The sequence below is a fragment of the Mirounga angustirostris genome, unplaced genomic scaffold, assembly GCF_029215605.1.
Source record: "Mirounga angustirostris isolate CCGP_5_RB_7025 unplaced genomic scaffold, mMirAng1.0.hap1 SCAF_1, whole genome shotgun sequence".
Lineage (NCBI taxonomy): Eukaryota > Metazoa > Chordata > Mammalia > Carnivora > Phocidae > Mirounga > Mirounga angustirostris.
In genome coordinates, this window is record NW_026991709.1 from 165116100 (window position 1) to 165134068 (window position 17969).

General features: G+C 52.0%; 1 protein-coding gene across 10 annotated transcripts; it reads right to left on the bottom strand.

The window, feature by feature from the left end:
* Positions 1-1125: 1125 nt before the first annotated feature.
* BRPF1 (bromodomain and PHD finger containing 1) lies at positions 1126-16824 on the bottom strand. Of its 10 annotated transcripts, none has more exons than XM_045861894.3 (14): positions 16304-16823; positions 13804-14412; positions 9430-10389; positions 8447-8609; positions 7679-7810; positions 7154-7282; positions 6042-6351; positions 5389-5712; positions 4786-5070; positions 4134-4281; positions 3425-3561; positions 3204-3322; positions 2701-2855; positions 1126-1981 (listed from the first exon to the last, which is right to left on the bottom strand). In XM_045861894.3, exons 2-14 carry the CDS (start codon positions 14400-14402, stop codon positions 1798-1800), a joined length of 3645 nt encoding a protein of 1214 aa, XP_045717850.1. In that variant the 5' UTR covers positions 14403-14412; positions 16304-16823; the 3' UTR covers positions 1126-1797. The 10 variants fall into 10 exon arrangements, with proteins under 10 accessions (XP_045717850.1, XP_045717848.1, XP_045717851.1 ...); XM_045861892.3 differs by having other exon boundaries at positions 7136-7282; XM_045861895.3 differs by having other exon boundaries at positions 5389-5709; positions 16304-16822.
* Positions 16825-17969: the final 1145 nt, after the last annotated feature.

Consider the following 17969-nt stretch of genomic DNA (forward strand, 5'->3'; position numbering starts at 1 on the left):
CCTCCATCAGAGGCCGGGCTCCTCGGACTGCCGCGCCCCGGCCGCAGCTGCGCTGCCCAGCTGCTCCCTTCAGTCTCGGGGCATTCCTTCAACAGCACTCCCATCATCTCACACCCGTGCCTAGTGGGGCCTGTCTGCCTCGCCGTTTGCAGGGCTGGCTGCCTGGGCCGAGGAAAGATGTTTTAAGTAATTTCTTCCCTTGTGGAGGAACACAATGAGCATGGAGCTAGGAGACAGGAACTTTTATCTGGGCCACTTTTCACCTTGTAGCGCAGTGATTTGGGGTTACTGTGTCTGAATGAGTAGACTGCAGATTCCTCAGGGGCAAGATTTGCAGCTGATTTGTGTCCCACCCACAGTACCTAGTACGGAGCACCAGGAGCATGGTTATCATCAAATGGTGTTTTTGTCTGCTCCACTCCTCAGCAGCTGCAAGGCCCTTGAGCACCTACGTCCTGTGGCTGTCTCATCTCTAGGCGTGCCAGCCCACAGGTGCCTAGCACTTGGAAGGTATTCCTTCAGTAACTGTTTGAATCTGTAAAGGGGGTGCCAAGGTTGGGAGTGAGTGAAAAGCAATCCTCTACATGCCTGCTCTGGCCCCTGTTAAACAGGTGAAGGTCACAGCTATAGAGACTCTGAAACACTTGGACTATCCTACTGGCAGAGAACTTGAAGCATCTGAAATTCATGAAGGGATGGGCAGTACTCTTCCTCCAGCAGTTCTGCGTGCTGGTTAAAGAGCCAGCTTGGCAGACAAACAGACCTGAGTTCAAATCCTAGCTCTGCGACTTCCTAGTTGTGGAAATTTAGGCAAGTTACTTAATTTTTCTTAACCTCAGTGTCTTTGTGGAGATAACCACTCTATTATTAACTTTCCCCAGAGTTATTGCAAGGATTACATGAAATCGTGTATCTAAAAGTGCTTAGAACAAGGCCTGCAACTCAGTTAAGTGCCTGGGAAATGGGAACTGTTATATCATCTTTGCTGTTGTCTTACAAATGCAGCAGGCACAGCAACCAGCAACCTCTTGAGCCCAATTATTTACCATCCCTGGGGGACTGAGCTTCCCTTTTTATCCCTTTGCCCTGGCAAGAGGTAAGAACCCAAGAATTCCAAACAGACCATTTATTTTCTAAGAATCAATATATTTTCTTCCTTTGAAATAAATACAAACCAGTTTGAAAGGTGGGGGAATCTATGGGGAAAAGGGAAGTGGGGACAGGCCCCAGTCTTTTTTAGTACCAAATGACTCTGGCGCGACCCGGAAACGCAGTTACAAATGAGAATAATTTAAATTCTCCGCTAATTACAGTATTTACAACAGCAGGGGAGGGGGTCACCTAGTGCCCCTCTTCCGGGCTGGACAGACATCAATCCCACTGCTAGGCTGGGCAGATGCCCGCTCACCTCACCACCTGCAGGGGGCCTCAGGCCACTAGGCAGTTACAGATTCTCCTGGAACAAGCAAAGCAGGCAGAGGTGGTGGGATGGCCTGTTTTATGCAGTGTCCTAACCTTGGCCCACCACCCTGCACTACAATGCTGTGAGGTCTCTGGAGCTTTCTGGCCAGTGGGACCTCCCCTCTCCTTGCGCAGAGCCACCATGGGCCCTTGGAGTGTTCTGTACAGTCCAGCTGCACTCAGGGCGGGAGGGACCTCCCCCACCCAGCTTCCCCTGAGACTGGCCCCAAGACCAGGAATGAGTCAGTGCAGAGGCCGGTGCCACTCCAGGACAGTGAGCAAAGGGGGGAGGAGAGAGGTGGCAGGGCACTGTAGGTTGGGCTGTGCTGGGCATTATCAGTCACTATCACTGGTCTCACTGCTCTGCTCGCCCTGCACCTTGCTGCGGTGCTGCAGAGCCCTGTGGTAGGCAATCTGCACTGACTTGCGGATGTTGGATTTGCGGCCCTCCAGCATCTTTTCCTTGTCGAGGTCCTGGTTCACGCCCAGAGGAACCAGCTTAGTTCTCGGCAGCCACTGCCTGTAGGACGAGGTGAGGATCACATAAGTCATCTCTGGGAAAGCAACAAGCATCAGCCTTCATCACACACTCATTCAAAAACACCTCCTGAGCACCCACTCTGAGCCAGGCTCTGTTGGGCAATGGGGTTACTGAGACTAAGAGAAACAGTCCCTGCCCTCTAGGAATGGCTCATAGTCTAGTGATGAAAAGAGCCCAGTCAACAGACCTACTACGGGGTAACCACAGGGTATTTCTGAGTGCAAAAAAGGCAGAGCCATGACCTAACCTGAAATAGGTACCCCGTCCCAGAGGCTCCTGGCAGACTTGACGGACATTAAATATCCTCTGCAGACAATGCACAAAAGCACACTACGTACATGTGACAAAACAGAGATTCAGAGCGTGAATGTTTATGCTTGTTTTATCCCCATTTTGTCACCATGAAGGCAGAGGTGGGAAAACTAAGTCTAGAAGCCACCTAAGTCTGGGTGGGGAGCACACTTGTCATAGTCACTAATGGCCCTTTGGCTTCTAGCTATAGCTGTTTGTCAGCTGCTGCCCACTCAGGCTCTCAGACTTATGGTCAACACAACCCTTTTGCTCAAAGATCTACGTCCCTCCCCCTCTAATTTGTGATAGCCCAGTCTGTCTTGCTGGAATTTCCTGGCAGCCAGCCCCTATACCCAGAGTTGCATCTGTGGCTGTGAATCACACCAAATGCTCCCCTCCTCCCTTACCAGGTTCGCTTGTTGTCAAAGAAGAGGACGAGGTAGAGATGCTCTCGGGCTTCCTGGGTCATCTGCTCCCCAAGTTTCAGCACCTCCAGTGGGGGCACAGGGATGGGAACCCCATGGTGGAACATACCTTCCCGGGGCATCTTTGGATCAATTATCTGAGGGTGTAATAAGACCTTTGTTTGGTTCAGTCCCCTTCTTCTGCACGGCTTACTCTACCTAAGAACTGGGAGAGTATCTCTGAAGTGGGGACAGAGAAAGGTTATTATGCCACAAGGCTGCAGTGCTGACCCTTGGCTTCTTCTCATGATGAACTATTTCAGACCCAAGGGTACAAAGGGAAGGAAAAGGGAGACATGGAACAACTAACCAGGAACCTCTTAAGTGTCTATCTGCCAAAGACCCTTGTTCTCTGCAGCTCAGCCGAGAGTAAGTAAAATTTGCTAACTGTGTCTGCCATCTGGTGTTGGGAGACAAGGGGTATGATAAGAAAAGGGGAAGCCTACCAGAGCTGGGTATGATGGATATCCTCGGCATTTGGCCCACACCAGGTCCAGAGCATCCAGGGGCGAGTCTTCATCCTCTGACAGCCAGCCAGCTCCCCGTCCCAGACTCTTCCTTACCACTTCACAGGAATGGGAGAGAGGGGGCGGATCAGCAGCCAGGGGGCTGGCAAGGCCCTGACACTGGGCCCCCGGCATCCCTGGCCTTGGGTGAGGGTACTTACTGCTGTGGCCCACGCCGCGGCCAGTGCCCACGGAGTAGGCCTCGTTCTCAGTGCCTGAGGTATCTTCACTGCTATCTTCCGGGAACGTGCCCCGAGAGAAGGAGGGCTTGCCCCGGCCTTGTTTTGAGGGTGTTGTGCTATGGACAAGACAATAAGAACTCAGCTTAAAGCAGGGGAAGAGTGGGTAATGGCATGGTAGATGTCCTCTCTTTAAACTGGGCCCCAAGGTCTAAGAATTTTTGAAAGCTGAGGCCACTTGAAAAATTTCAAATCCAAATGCCCTCAGGGGGTTGGCAGTGATGTGATGGACATGGGCTGGATTTAGCAGTGGTGGTGATGAGTACACCCCGTCTAAAGGCAGCACTGGCTAGATTTGCCAGATCTGATTTTTAAAGAGAATATAGACACTAGGAATTTTATGTGGGAGTACTGGATTCATTTTTTTTAAAACACCATGCTGGCCTAACAAAGTATGTATGCAGGCCAAATCCAGGCCCCAAGGCATCAGCTTACACTCTGCTCTGTCAGCTTAACCCAGGATGGTTCCCACTATTCCATTATGGTGACATTCTTATATATGCTGTTTATTTTGCAGAGAACCTTGGGTCTGAGCCATTTTAACCTAGGCTGAGGTGGCTGGCACCCCACTTCCCATAGGGAAACATGGAAGGGCATCCTGGAGACAGGCCTTGATCTGGAGGGCTGGTACCTGGTTCGGTCTGAGGCAGCGCTGCTGCTGCTACTGCTGCTGGACTCAGAGTCGGAGCTGCTCCGGGGAAGGCTGCAGTCATTACGATATACCAAGAAACTCTTCTTCACTGGCTGATTTCCACCGCTGAAGCCATTGGCTGGTAAGTCTTGGTTGGCGGGAGGGGGAGGAGGGAAGGAATCGGTCAGGAAGATGTAGATCAGAGATGGCACGGGGGTAGGGGGGACTAGGAGCTTAGCTTTCCCTTCTGTGCTGGAAAATTCCTCCAACTTTGGCCAACAGAGCCAGCTCTGGGCAGGGTCTGCCACAGTTGGCCATAGTCCTGCCCCACCCCTTGCACTTCCCTTGGCAGTTACTGGTCTTAAGACACAAATGGCTTAAAGGGCAGGAAATCCCCAAGGAGGGTGAGAAGAGAAAAGGTGAAGTGATACAATGGAGGGGACCCTGGATAGGAATCTAGCTGGGTCAGTGTTTTTGGACTTCAGTTTCCCCATCTGTAAAATGAGGGGACTGAATTAAAGGATCCCTAAGGGCCCTTCTAGCTCTGATATATTATAGGCAAATGAAGGGTAAGTGGGAGTTATGTTGGGGACGATGGCAGCTTAGCTCACTCTCTTGGGGAGGGGGGTGGCTGGGTGATGGTGAGGCTCACCCATTGGGGGGTCTTCTGTGGATTTATCACTGTCGCTGTCTGAGCTCGAACTGGGCCGGGGGCTCCTACCCCGCTTGCGCTGACGTAGGGAGCCCATGATGGGGAGCTGGGGGGGCCCCACAGGACTGCCTCCGTGGCTGGGGGTCATCTGGCTCTCCCGGTTTTTGGGGGGCCGGCCCGGCCTCTTGGGCGGTCCAGCCGTCTTCGGGTTCTTTTTGGAGAACAGAACTGAGGTTCTCCTGCCCACCTCATGTGCGGGGGTTGAGGACATGTTGGGACCCAGGCCTGGAGCAGAGAAAGAGAGAAGGAGAGTTGGTGAGGGGCCTGATGCGGGAAGGGTAGATGCCCAGGGTATGCCCTGGGTCTATAGGACCATTACTCCAGCTAGAGTTGGGAGATGATCTGGGGGATATGGAATTGGGAACATTGTCTCTTATACAAATAGCCAGAGAGGCAGCTGAGAGGCCCCTGAATGGGGAATGAGGGAGAAAGTACAGCTAGCTGTGTAGGAGAAACCTCTACCTGGGGATGGCAGGGGCTGAGTGTGTGCTGCAGAGTCAAGTCTGGCTTGCTTTGGGGTCCACCTTGCTAGGGGGTTCAGACCTTTGCTTGTCTCCTGGCTGCTGCTCTCCTCGGCGGCACTGTCTGTCTGCCCGTCCTTGTCACAGGCTGCTGGGTGAGGTGTCAGGCTGCCCCGGCTCGTGGGGCCGTGCCGCTCGGGCCCATCCCTTCCAGTTTCCCGCTGGTGGGCAAGCTTTCGCCGCAGTGCCGTCATCTCTTTCTTGATCATCTTTGCACGCCGTGAACGGCCCACACTCTGCTTGCTGGCATTCACCTCATCTAGCCGCTCCAGCAACAACTTTAGCTGCTCTTCCACCGGCAGGTGCTTCTGGTTCTCCAGCAGGACCAGCCGCTCTTCCTCTGCTGCTAGGGGTGGACATGGGGAGGTGGGGAAAGGTCAGACTCAGGGCAGCCCTTTGGGCCCCCTGAACCTGGGCAGGCAGCAAGAAACCCAGTCTTTTCCCCTTGGCTTCTCACCAGGAACAGCTGTATAACAGCAGCACCAAGATGTGGAATGGCGGGCACTGCTATCCATTCACCCAGTCTGGCTTCTTGGGGAGCATTCCTGGGGACAGCTTGCCACTGCTCAGCCTAGCTACTTCCTGCCTACACTGCCCGTTCCCAGTAGGGGGCTTTTGGAAAGCTGTTCATCCCTGGCACTGGCCTCTATGTGTGTAGCATGACTTATCACCCACCATCTTCAGTGTGTTGTGGGGCTTCATCTCCAGGCAGGCTGTGGGGGATATGCATGCCCGTCTCAAAGTCAATGCCCATTTTTTCTGCCTGGCGCCGGGCCTGGCGGAGCACAGCGCCACCCTGTTCACGGAGCCGCACTGCTGCCCGGTAGAAGATGGTATCCTTGGCGTTATACTTGAGGCAGTTGCTGACGATAAGGTTGAAGTCCTCCTCAAAATCATCAAAGTTCAGGTAGCGGTAAGCCTCCAAGTTCTGCTTCATGGTGAAAAAGTCCATGGGCTTTTTGATGTGGTCTAGGTAGTCAGGTACCTGGGAGAGTAGGGTAGGTGTGGCTAAGTGGAGACACGCTCCTCATTTCCCCTGAACCCTTGCTCCTAATACCCCCACCCCCTGAAATGCATCCAGTAACCTCCTCCCACCACAGTTAGAGGCAGGCATATAGCACAGGGGAAAGGAAAGCTGGATTCTAGTCTTGACTTTACCAGTCACAAGCTGTGTGACCATGGCAAGTCTCTTAACCTCTCTGGGCCTTCTTTTCCTCGCCTGGAAAATGGTGATGAACTTACAGTGAAATCTACTTCCTACAGCCATATGAGGCTTCAGTAAGAAAATGGCTATGGCAATCCTCTGGAAATAACACCATCTTGCATTCCTATAGTTCTTTTTACTTATCATTAAGACTTATAAGGAGGCTACTGCCTCAGGCCTCTCATTTTATACCTTTTAGAGAGAAGAGTCTGCCAGTCAGGACCTAGGGCTTCAGAGCTGGTTCTTTAGGTGCTGAGCCTTCTAAAGTCTCCGTTCTAGGGTTCAGCACCCCGAAAGTGTCTTCCTGCCCTGGGATTATTCATTTGGCAGACTCAGTCCCTGCCTCTGGGGAAGGAGTGCAGATTGCCTCCCATTCTGGGCCTTGGGGTATGACAGGGACAAGACAGAGTCCAGGTGATGCATGTGGCTCCAGTTCATCCTGGAGCCCCAGAGCCACCAGCCCCTCTCTTCATGGTCCCCTCCTAGTCCCTGGCCCAGACCTGCAGCAGGGGTCCAACTGGGAGAGGAACAGAAAGAAGGTGGAGTGAGGGGAAGGGATTCTTACTTCGTCCAATTCGGTTACCTCAGACAGAGGGACCGGCTCGCTGAAGATGTTGCCTGTGTCCTTTTCTTGGAGCTGCTCCAAGGTTTTGCGAAGGAGGATGAGGAAGGGGGTCAGCTGCATCTCCATGGCGATCTGCTGGACCTTGATCTGACACACATAAAGGCCCGATCAGCCAGGCCCGGGCCAGTCCCTTGGCAGAGGTCTGAGGGGATGGTAGCAGCTGGTTTGGGACATTGCCTTCCTTCTCCCCGGCCCACAGCTGGGTGTACTCACTTAGGTCTACTTTATAAAAAGGCCCAACTACTCTGGCTGGCCTTTCCCTTCCTTAAGCTCCCAGTGCCAGCTACCTATATCACATAATCTAGGGTTCCTTTCATACTCTCCTGTGACATTCTGCTTGCAGTGAGCTTGAGAACACACTGGGTGCCAGGAAACCTGACTCCAGCATCAGCCCTGTTGCTTCCTGGCCAGGGGATACATGCTTTTCCTCGTCCCCGGACTGTTTTCTCTTCTGTAAGACAGAGTTGGCCCAGGAGCACTCACCGTCTCCCTTTTCAGTTTCTCCCGCTTGCGGATGAGCTCCACCAACAGCCGAGCTCGCTCCAGGTCATGCCGGAGTCGCTGCCAGGACTTGAGCTGTTCTTTGAGGGCCCAGTTCTTATCCTCAGAATCTCTCTATAGAGGCAAAAAAGGGATTAGGAGATGATGAGGTAGCCAGAAGAAAGGCCAAAGGGGAGGAGAGCCCAGAAAGCGTGGGTCAAGGGTAGGTAAAGCTTAAGGAGGGAGCATAGTAGTTTATTGGCAGGCTTGCTAGCTAAAGTGGGAGTTCCTCAACCTATGTGCCCCCTAGGCCTGGCACAGAATCAGTGCTTGGTATATGCTCGTTGAGTGAATGGATGAATGAACACATAGGAACAGTGCCCTTCTTTTTTTTTTTTTTTTTTTAAGATTTTATTTATTTATTTGAGAGAGAGAGAATGAGAGAGAGCACATGAGAGGGGGGAGAGACAGAGGGAGAAGCAGACTCCCTGCTGAGCAGGGAGCCCGATGTGGGACTCGATCCCGGGACTCCAGGATCATGACCTGAGCCGAAGGCAGTCGCTTAACCAACTGAGCCACCCAGGCGCCCAGGAACAGTGCCCTTCTAACGAGCAGATAATCTATAAGGATTTCGTCCTGAGCCTGGTTTGAGGGCTAGCTTAAAGGAGGAAATAGCCTAAGTCCTTGGACACTGAAAGCTACAGTCACAAATCTCAGTCCTTGTGTCCCTGGCCCCAGTTCCCAGAGCCCACAGGGAATCTGACACGGTACCCCGACTTGGTCACAATTCCTCTGAGACTGTAGGTGTGTCTGTAGGCGACGTAGCAGCGGGACTCCATTTCGGGACTGCCGTTTCAGCGTCCAGTAGCTATGTAACCTCTGCATGAACTGGCTCTTCCTTTGGATGGTCAAGCGGTTGGTGATTTTACTGAGCCTGGAAAGCAGGGAATAAAGAGATAAAACCACTGAGCCATGCTTTTCTTAAGCAGAACAGGGGTCTCTGGCTAGTGAGAATTCCTGAATGGGGCTGAATCGGGAATAAGTCTATTGTCAAAAAGGCCGTGACACTTGGCTTAATGCAAAGAAGAGCAAATGGTACCAGACAGGAAGCTAAGCTCCCAGCATGAAGCCAGATCCCTAACCCCGTTCACGAAGTTGGGTGGGGGAGGGGTATCAGGGAGCTTGGCCCCTAAGACTGCTCTTGTCACAGCAGCCTGGAGTACTATTTGACCCTGTGATACCCTGCTCAGATTGAGCCTTGGAAGGTTTTAGGATAAAGTACAATTGTAAAGCAGTAAACTATAGAAAATCAACCAGATAGCACAAGAGAGAGTTAAAAATAACTGATGATGGCAGCCCTCATCTGGATTCATTTGTGGCAGTGACCACTTTGCAACTCCTTGAGCGTTTCCTTCCCCCTTTTTTGTTCCATTTCTCCCTTCAGGGTCAGACCATTTCTGCCACTGTGGCTGGTAACTACTCCATCCTCTTTCTTCCTAAATTAGACCATCAAAATGAAGGGCAGCTAAAACACTTATCAGGTCTACGATAAAAGTTGACGTTTGTGGCTCCTAATGTAAAAGTCAGGTGACCTGCTCGAGCTAAATTCTTTTGGAATCTGGTGTGATTTTTTTTTTTTTGAACTTCTTTGTAGCTCCTGGTAAAATAACCCAACCCTGTCACTCCACTTGGGCCTATCCATCTCTAGGAGGGCTTCTTCTTCCCTTACCAGCCTATATCCACTCTCCACGTACCTGTGTGGTGGGATGCAAGGCACCGATACCACAGGTGCTGCTGCCCGCTTCTCTGCCAGGATTTTCCGTGCCTTCTTCATCTTGATCCGGGACTTGGCCTTGGCCTTCTTGACCTTCTCTGAGCTCCAACTCTTACCCTCATCCTCCTCCTCATCCTCATCCTCCTCACCCTCACTGTGGGACAGGGCAGGCAAGCGGCGTGCCGAACCTGGGGGCGTGTGGATGTCACAGTAGGCCGTCTTGCGGACGCTGAAAGAGGTGCCGTTGGCACCCGTCTCCCGCACAGGCTCCATCTTCATGTAAAGGCCAGCCTGCTGGGCACATGTCACGTGGAAGGCTGTGTAGCAGTTGGCCTTGTGGCACTGGATGCAGGCCCCTGAGCCCCGCTGTTTGCAAATATAGCAGGTCAGCTTCCAGCGAGCTGGCGGGATGTGCTCAATGCTGTCAATAGGCTCCAGGAAGACTGTGTTGGCGAAGCAGACTTCAGGGATCCACAGGGCACATACCACATGGGCCCAGCGCCCGTCATCTGTCTGCTTGAAGGCACCACCCTTGTTGGGGCACAGGGCACAGTCCACAGCGCGGGAGGGTGACTGTAGGCAGCGGCGGCACAGCCACTGGCCCTCAGGGATGTAGGGGACACCGTAGCACTCTTGGTGCACAGCCAGGTTGCACATGTCACAGAACAGGATGACATTGCTGTTCTGGCACTCCCCATCATTGCAGATACAGCACACAGCATCCTCGTCCACTAGTGCATTGGGGTCACCTTTATTGTGGCTTTCAAAGTAGGACTCCTTCTCCAGCCGGTCCATTAAGTACTCAAAGATCTCCTGTGGGATGGGACTCACACCCTCTGTCTTCCGCCGCTCGTTCATGATATCCAACCAGATGTAGTCCTCCTCGTCCATGTCATACTCTACTTCCTCGTCCAGCTCCTCTGCCGACTTCTCAATGTACCTGCAGTGCGCAGAGGCAGCTCAGCACCATATGGTTGAGATTTCCTTCCCTTAAAGACAATGGGCTACAATTGCTGGACACTTACTCAATGCCAGGCCTGTGCCTTTACTTATGCTGTCTCATTCCATCGTCATCTTAACCCCAGGTTTTGTAATTATTATGGTTTTGCATAAAAGGAAACCTAAGGTTTAGGGAGTTAGGAAGCTTGTGTACTAGCTACTACACCACCTCCTCTGACGTGCAGAGGTTCACTCAAACTCCTGAAGGGAGGAGGGTGGGACAGCTAGGACCTATTGCGTTGGTCTGGATGATGGTGCAAAGAGTCCGAAGGAAGGTTCTCACGTGTCACTTGCAAATTATATATCATTTTTAGTACCAGCTGGCAGTGTCCTGAATGGAGTTGCCATGGGTCTGCTGTCAGCTGGTGCAGCTCAGGGCTCCCTCAAACTCTAGGTATTGTGTTTGTTCTCTGGATAGCCTTGGAAGATAAAAGAATAGCTAAGATTTACTGAGCATTTACTGTGAGCCAAGCATTGTACTGTTACACATTTATTCTCCCAGAGCCATAGCATTAATGTTCTTATTGCCCTTATTTTGTGGATGAGGAAAATGAAGCTTTGAGAAGTTAATTAACTGCCCAACACAGATAGGTCATACAACCAGGAAGTGGCAGAGCTACAGTTCACACTCTACCCTACAGTACTCATTGGACCAGCAGGACTGGAGCTGAGGGCTGCTCCCGGTCTCTGGCATTACAGAGCAGACTCCCCATGCCCCCTGCTATGCTCTAGGTTGCCTGGACTCTGGTATTATAAAGCTACAGAGAGCTACAATGGAAAGAATGGGGCTTTGGCTTCTGACAAACATGGATTTAAATCCTGGCTCTGCCACTTTGTGACCTTCAAGTCATCACTGGTCTTTCCTGAACCTCAGTATTATTGATGATAAGATAAAGATGCTACCATTTTCTCCCAAAGACATTTATCAGGACTAAATGGAATTTAAAAAATGAATGGGCTAAATGTAGTGGCACAACATAGCGGGCCCTAAATGTTACTTTCTGTTCCTCCCTTCCCCTCTCCACAAGGGAAACGGGGTTCTGGGTGCTAAGAGCAGGCCAGGTAAGCATAGGCTCTGGAGCAATGCTCTGTACAATAGTAGGTAAATAAGGTGACCTCCGTGGGCCTCTCTTTCCTCATCTGCAAAGTGGTGATGCTAACCTGAACCTATTTCACACAGCTGTTGTGGGCATTAAATGAGTTAATACAGGTGAAGAACTTAGAACAGTACCTGACATGATGCAAGTATTCAATAAACATTAGCTTTAGTATTAGCTTTTGTACAGCCCTGACCTATCTTGCCTTATATTCTAACTATTTATGTGTCTAACTCCTCCACTCTAGGCTAGAGGCAAGGACCATGTGTGATTCACTACACAGAAATAGGCACAGTGTTGTTCATTTCAAAGGCATTTTGGGGGTGGAATGGAGGAGAGAAACTAAAATACCGTCTCTGTAGGAAGCAGTTTCTTCCTTTGCCCTTTACTTCTTCCCCAAAGTGACCACAATGTCCTCGTCCTCGAAAAAGGGTGTGGCTCAGAGCTTGTATGAACTATCCAGCCACTTCCAGGCCTTGGCACCTTTTCTCTGCCATGACACATGTGACATTACGCGATGGTGCATAACACACTCCCACAGTGTACCCAGATTACAGGCTGTGGCACAGATAGATAATGTAGGCTGCATGTCATGTATAATTCCTGGCACACCAGCCTACACTCCCCCCACTTTCCCCCTCAAGAAAGCATATCAGATGCAAGCAAGAGAAAATGGTGTTCTCAGAGAGATAACTTCACATCTTCTCAAATTTATATATAAAAAATATCATTTACAAAACTTGGACAGTTCTGATAACAGTAGTAATAAATGATATGCAACATATCTCCCAGCTGATCGCAGTATACCTAGCTGAGCACTGCTCCCCTGGAGAACAGATTTGAACCCCAGGAAGAAAGAGTGAATCTGAGCAGAGGGAGGAAGAAATTGGGTGGAATGAATGGTCTGGATTGCCTATCAGAGCAGAGAGTGCTGAAGAGCCATTAGGAGGGAGGGCAGGCCCAGGCAGGGGTCTGTGTGTTGTGGGGTGGGCACAGCAGTGAGTGCTAACATTAAAAGAGAAGCAGTGGAAAGCCAGAAGGGGGTGGAGCTGGGCTGGACAGATGAAAGAAAAGAAGAGAGGAAGAAGAGACTGGCTAACATATGAACAAGGGAGAGACCTAAGTGTCTTACTAGGCCAAATCACTTGAGTTCCCACAGGCTTGATTTTATTTATTTTTTTATATTTGTTTTTTTCCCTCCCAGACTTGATTTTAAAGAACTGAGACTGAGTATACCATCACATGGATTGCATTTTTGGTAAAAACTACCTTTCATATAAAAACCTTTACAAGTCCTTTTCAGAGATCAGGCTTTCTGATTAGTTGACACCAAACATTGCTCCTTAAACTTAGCCAAATGCCCTCTTTGCCTTGAATGCCAAGACTCAGAGAAGTTTTACACTTTGTTTTTGTACCATCCTTCAACTAAGGTTTCTGTACATAGCTTCACCACCACACTGCCCCCATCCCTTCATTTTTTACCTTATGTTAAAGGAATTTAGCTTTATGCCCTTGACTTTGTTAGGAGCCACCATGACTAATTTTGGAAGGAAATGGGATGCCAAGAAACAATTAAATGAAATAAATAAAAGGGCCAACAGAAGAGTACAAAACATAGGCAATGAAAATATTGCTTATATATGCCAAAGGATGGGTGACAGTAACAGAATAATGGGAAAATTACCTCTGCAGATTTACCAATTGCTTTCAGGACCTTATAAAATCAGTGTGCCTAGTCTTCTACCTCTACTTGGCAGAGGAATATTATACATGCTTTGCAGATGGGGTCATTAGAACACCAGAAGCTTTTCTCAAGGTTACATACACAGTGATGGAGTGGAGAGGGTCAGCAACCAGACACATGATGTTTTGATACAGTGGAAAACAGTATAGCTTTGGAGTCAGAGTAACCTAGATTTGAATTCCAGTTCAAATGTACTAGCATGTGACTTTCGGTCCCCTTTCTGGACTGTGGGTTCCTCATCTGCGAAATGAGAACAATACCTGCCTGAGCGAATTGTGAGAATAAAATAAGGGAGTGGCTATAAAGTACCCAGTGCAGGGCCTGGCATGTGGCAGTATATAGTAAGTACCACCATCATTAGCTGGGGCACTGTTCCTCTCACTGCCCTGGCAGGACCAGTGTGCTTCTGCTACCCTTTATCTCTGCCACTCTCCCCTCTGCTGCCTGTTACTTCTCCAGCTCCTGAGCCCTGCTTGACCAGTTTTCCAGAGTTGGGAGGTAGAGGTGGCCTTACCGGTAATAGGACGTTGGCCGGGGCGGGGCATCAGGGGTGTCCTGCTCCAACTCCCGGTATACCACCTCTGGCAGCTTGGGAGTGGTGCTCACAGAAGCGTTATGGTGGTGGTGATGGTTGGAGTCTTTGCGCTTCTCCTTGTTCTTATGCTTGCCTGACTTGGGAGTAGCAGCTGGTGTCTCAGTGTTCTCCTTGTTGCTGCCATTTTCAGGAGCCTCCTCAGGGGCCTCCTCATCCTCTGACACCACATCCAGGTTGTCAAAAATGCTGATGCGGTGGACACGGCCATGCAGGTCCACCTCCACCATGCGCTGGGCCTGTGCGTAGCTCATCACCTCACGGCCGGGTGACTGGGATACCTCCGAGGGGCTGGGCGACTGCTTGTTGGCTGGGCGTGATTGGCGCCCCTTCTTCTTATGCTTGCGGAGTGGAGTCTGCTGCGGGGGCGGTGGGTTGTCGTGGTCATAGTGATATAGGTGGTACTCGATACCACTGTAACTCTTGTAGACCTTGCGGCAGGTCTCCACGGGGCACTCATACGGTGGCTTAGTTGCCCGCAAGTTGTGGCAGAAAGTCTTCACGTCAAAGTCCACCCCCATGCTGTCACATCTAGAATGTACAGATTAGTTAGCATAGGCCTGGGGACAAGCTCTTGGCCATCCACTCTACTCTCTCCAGCCCTCCTTCTCCCCAACGGTCCTGGCCAGCCCACCTCTATAGTGACTCCAAATGCCATCACCTCCACACATGGCCACAGTCTGGGCCTCATCACCTCCTGCCTAGTCATCCTGCCCTATATCTCAACTCTTCTAGCCTAATCTCACATAATGTGACAAGAGTAGCAACAATCATGTCAATCTTTGGATTAAAAGCTTCCTGATGCTCCCCACTTATTTCAGGATAATATCCAAATTTCCTATGATGACATTCAAGGTACTCCTTTCATTGTCTGGCCCTAGTCCTCCTTTCCAGACTCTTCTCACTAGTTACAGCTGTGCTTCTGTCTACCCAGGGCAACCTGCCATTCCTGAATGTTATAACCTCTCATTCCTGCAGGATGATCTCTGTTTGAAATGGCTTCCACCTGATTGGTGAGCTCCTACTCATTCTTCAAAACCCAACTCAAATGTCACTTCTTGTTATGATTTGTCTTTCCCATGGGGAGCTATGTTTCTACAGCATTCCATTCTCATCATTCCATCATGGTGGCATGGCACTTACCATACTGGAAGTTGTCTCCTCCCACTAGACGGTGCTATGCAGTGCAGACATCAGAGCCTACCCACCTCTATATATCCCCAGTACCTGGCATGTAGTGGATACTCAGTTTTTGGCAAATGAATGAAGAACTTGTTGAATGAATAGCTAAATGAAGGGATCACCAGATTTGAAGCTGACAGATGGATGAAGGCTAGTGTTAACCCATATAGAAGCTTGCTTGGATGGGTGGCCAATGATTTAATCCTGGGCACCAGCAGAAATCATTGCATTACAGAAAAAAGCAGTTCATTTCTGAGGTCTTTAGGGGAAGCCTATGCCCTGGCCCTGGCCCTGGGAGTGGTACCAGACTCTGGCCCTGGGAGTGATACCAGGTACTAAGGGTACAAACAGGAACATGACAATCTAGGCACACTCAGGTCCATGATGGTCCTCAGGGCCTTCCCTTCCTCCTCGCCAGTGTTCCTAGGTGAGTAGTGACAGCAGATGGCACCAGCCCCCAGGAAGCCCAGCTTGGTCAGAGACTGCCCCAATTTCTCCAGGCCTAGTTGAGTTCAACAATTCAGCTAGGGTGTTGGCACCATTCCAGGCAAAGCCAAACAGTGACCCCTCTTGGCCTCTCTCCAGCTACTTAGCTAAGCCAAGTGGGCTGCTCCAGCCTCTCTGTCAAAGCCCCTGACTTCTACGTTGGTAAAACTACTTCAACTTTTACTTCCTACCTGCAGCTGTGTCTTTAAACACAAACCAATCAGAGGAACACGCAAGCTCTTCTTTTTCAATGATGGGTCCCTGGTGTACGCTGCGGCTCTGTCGCCCTGGCTCCCAAAGTAGCACAGAGCCCGGGCAGATGTCCCGCTGGGACTGGGCGGCAGAGGCACACGCGGTGGAGACAAGAACTCAGACTGGAAGCCCGTGAGGAAGGCACAGGGCCCACAGGGGTATGGCGGCAGAGCTCAGGGGGCTGGAGGAAGTAGGGGGCGGGGGCCGGAGCGATCAGACCGGGCCCAGGCGGTGCCCGCAGCCCTCTCCCGGATGCGGCGACGTTTCCCTTTTGTCGAAGTGTAACATGTTAAACAAGGCTCCCCTCCTGCCATTGGCCCAGGCAGCCCTGGAGGATACTCTGTTGCCCTGGGACGCGGGCTGGGAGGTAATGCACTGTCAGTTCTCCCGGCTGGAGTAGCCCAAGGGGCAGCCGGGCCAGACAGCTCAGCGCACGCCCCACGAAAGTAGTCTAGTCCTTCCCCGCTGGCCACTCCCGCCCCGGTCCCAGGCCCGCACTCACCGGCCACCTCGAGTCCGGGCTCATCGCCGGGGGCGCCCGCCGGGGCTCCGACCCCACTTGGGGAGGCCGGCGGGGAAAGACGGGCCGGGGAGAGAGAGCCCCAACTCCGGAGACCGCAGATCTCGCCACCCCGGTCCCCTGCCGCCCCACGCTCTGGCCCCGGCTCCCCGGGATTCCCGCGCTGACCCCTGCCGCTCCCGGTCCCGCCGGCGCCCTGGTGTCTCAACTCCGTCGGCCGCCGCCCGTTTCGAAAACCCCTAGGTTGTCCGGCCTCGGGACCCGACACCGCCGGAACAATGGAGGCTCCCGGAGGCAGCGCGGGGACAGTGGTGGCGGAGACCGTGGCGGCAAAGGCAGTGGCAGCGGCGGCGGCAGCAGCGGCGGCGACGGCGTCTGCGCAGGGTAAACTCGGCGCCTCGGCGCTGTCGAGCTGCACTTTCGCCACAGATCCCCGCCCGCCTGCTGAGTCTCGAGAGGCCATTCTCTGAGACTCAAAAGGGTCCCTGGACGCCCCACATGGCTTCTCTAGCACCTCCATCTTAGAGTTGAGTTTCTGTAGACTGAAGACGCAATATTCGGGATCCGGAGTAGTCGGGCCGTTTGTGGCGAATCTGCGGACACGGACGGTGAGCGCGGGGCTGGGCTTGAGGAGCCCGCCCTTCTCCCTTCCCCCTCTGCCTCCTCCCTCCCTCCTGCTGGCGCCTCGGCTGCAGTAGGGACCTGGCCTTGGTCTCCGAGAAAGGCGGCGAGGCGGGGCTGGAGCCATGGGGCGGGGCTGGGGGCAGGTCCGGGAGCAAGAGGGACGCAGGCTGGAGCCTGAGGAAGGGCTCGGAGTTATGGGTAGGGGTGGGGCGGGTCTGGCGGAGAATAAACCAGTCCATGGGGCGGAGTTTGCGGAGAATGGGCGGGGACATCTGTAAAGCGGGCCTCAGTAAGGAGAATAGGGGCTGAACAGGGGTAAAAGGGTGGGGCTAAACAGAAGAGTGGGCCTCGGGAAAGAAAGGGAGGGGTTTTAGATGGGCCTGGAAGGCGTTGGGCTGGGGAGAAAGGACAGAGCTGGGAATAACGACGCGAGACTGAAGTGAAAGGGCGGGGCGTGGAAAAGGTAAAGGGGCGGGGCTGGAAGGAAAGGGCGGGACCAGGTTAAGGGTAACGGGAGTGGCTGGAGGAAAGGGAAGGAGCTTGGGAAAGGCAAAGGAGCGGACTGGAGGAAAGGTGTGGATCTGAAGGAAGGGGCCGAATTTGGGGAGGTGTAAAAGGCTGGTGAAAAGACTTGTGCATGGTAAAATGGGATTCAGATGCTGGGAACCCTTTAGGGTTGGCGGGGAAATGCATCATGGCTATGGGTGGAAGGTTGGAAGACTGTCAAAACAGACAATTGTTTTTAATGTGACTGGGCCACTTAGTAGCTATGTGAACAAGTAGCAAGTTGTTAAATTCTTCCTACCTTAAATTCCGCATTTATAAAAGAGGGCTCAAAAACTATTGTCAGTTCTTGGGGGTTTGGTCAGTTCTTGGGTGCTGGGAAGGGTCCACTTGTTAGGCAATGCTTGTTGCTGAGCCTCTTCAGTTTTGCCATCCAAAGAAGAGCGTGAAAGGGTCTTCCAGGGTTCTGAGGCAAAGCTCGGAGTAAATGGAAGCTTCTATTATATCTTAATATGCAAAC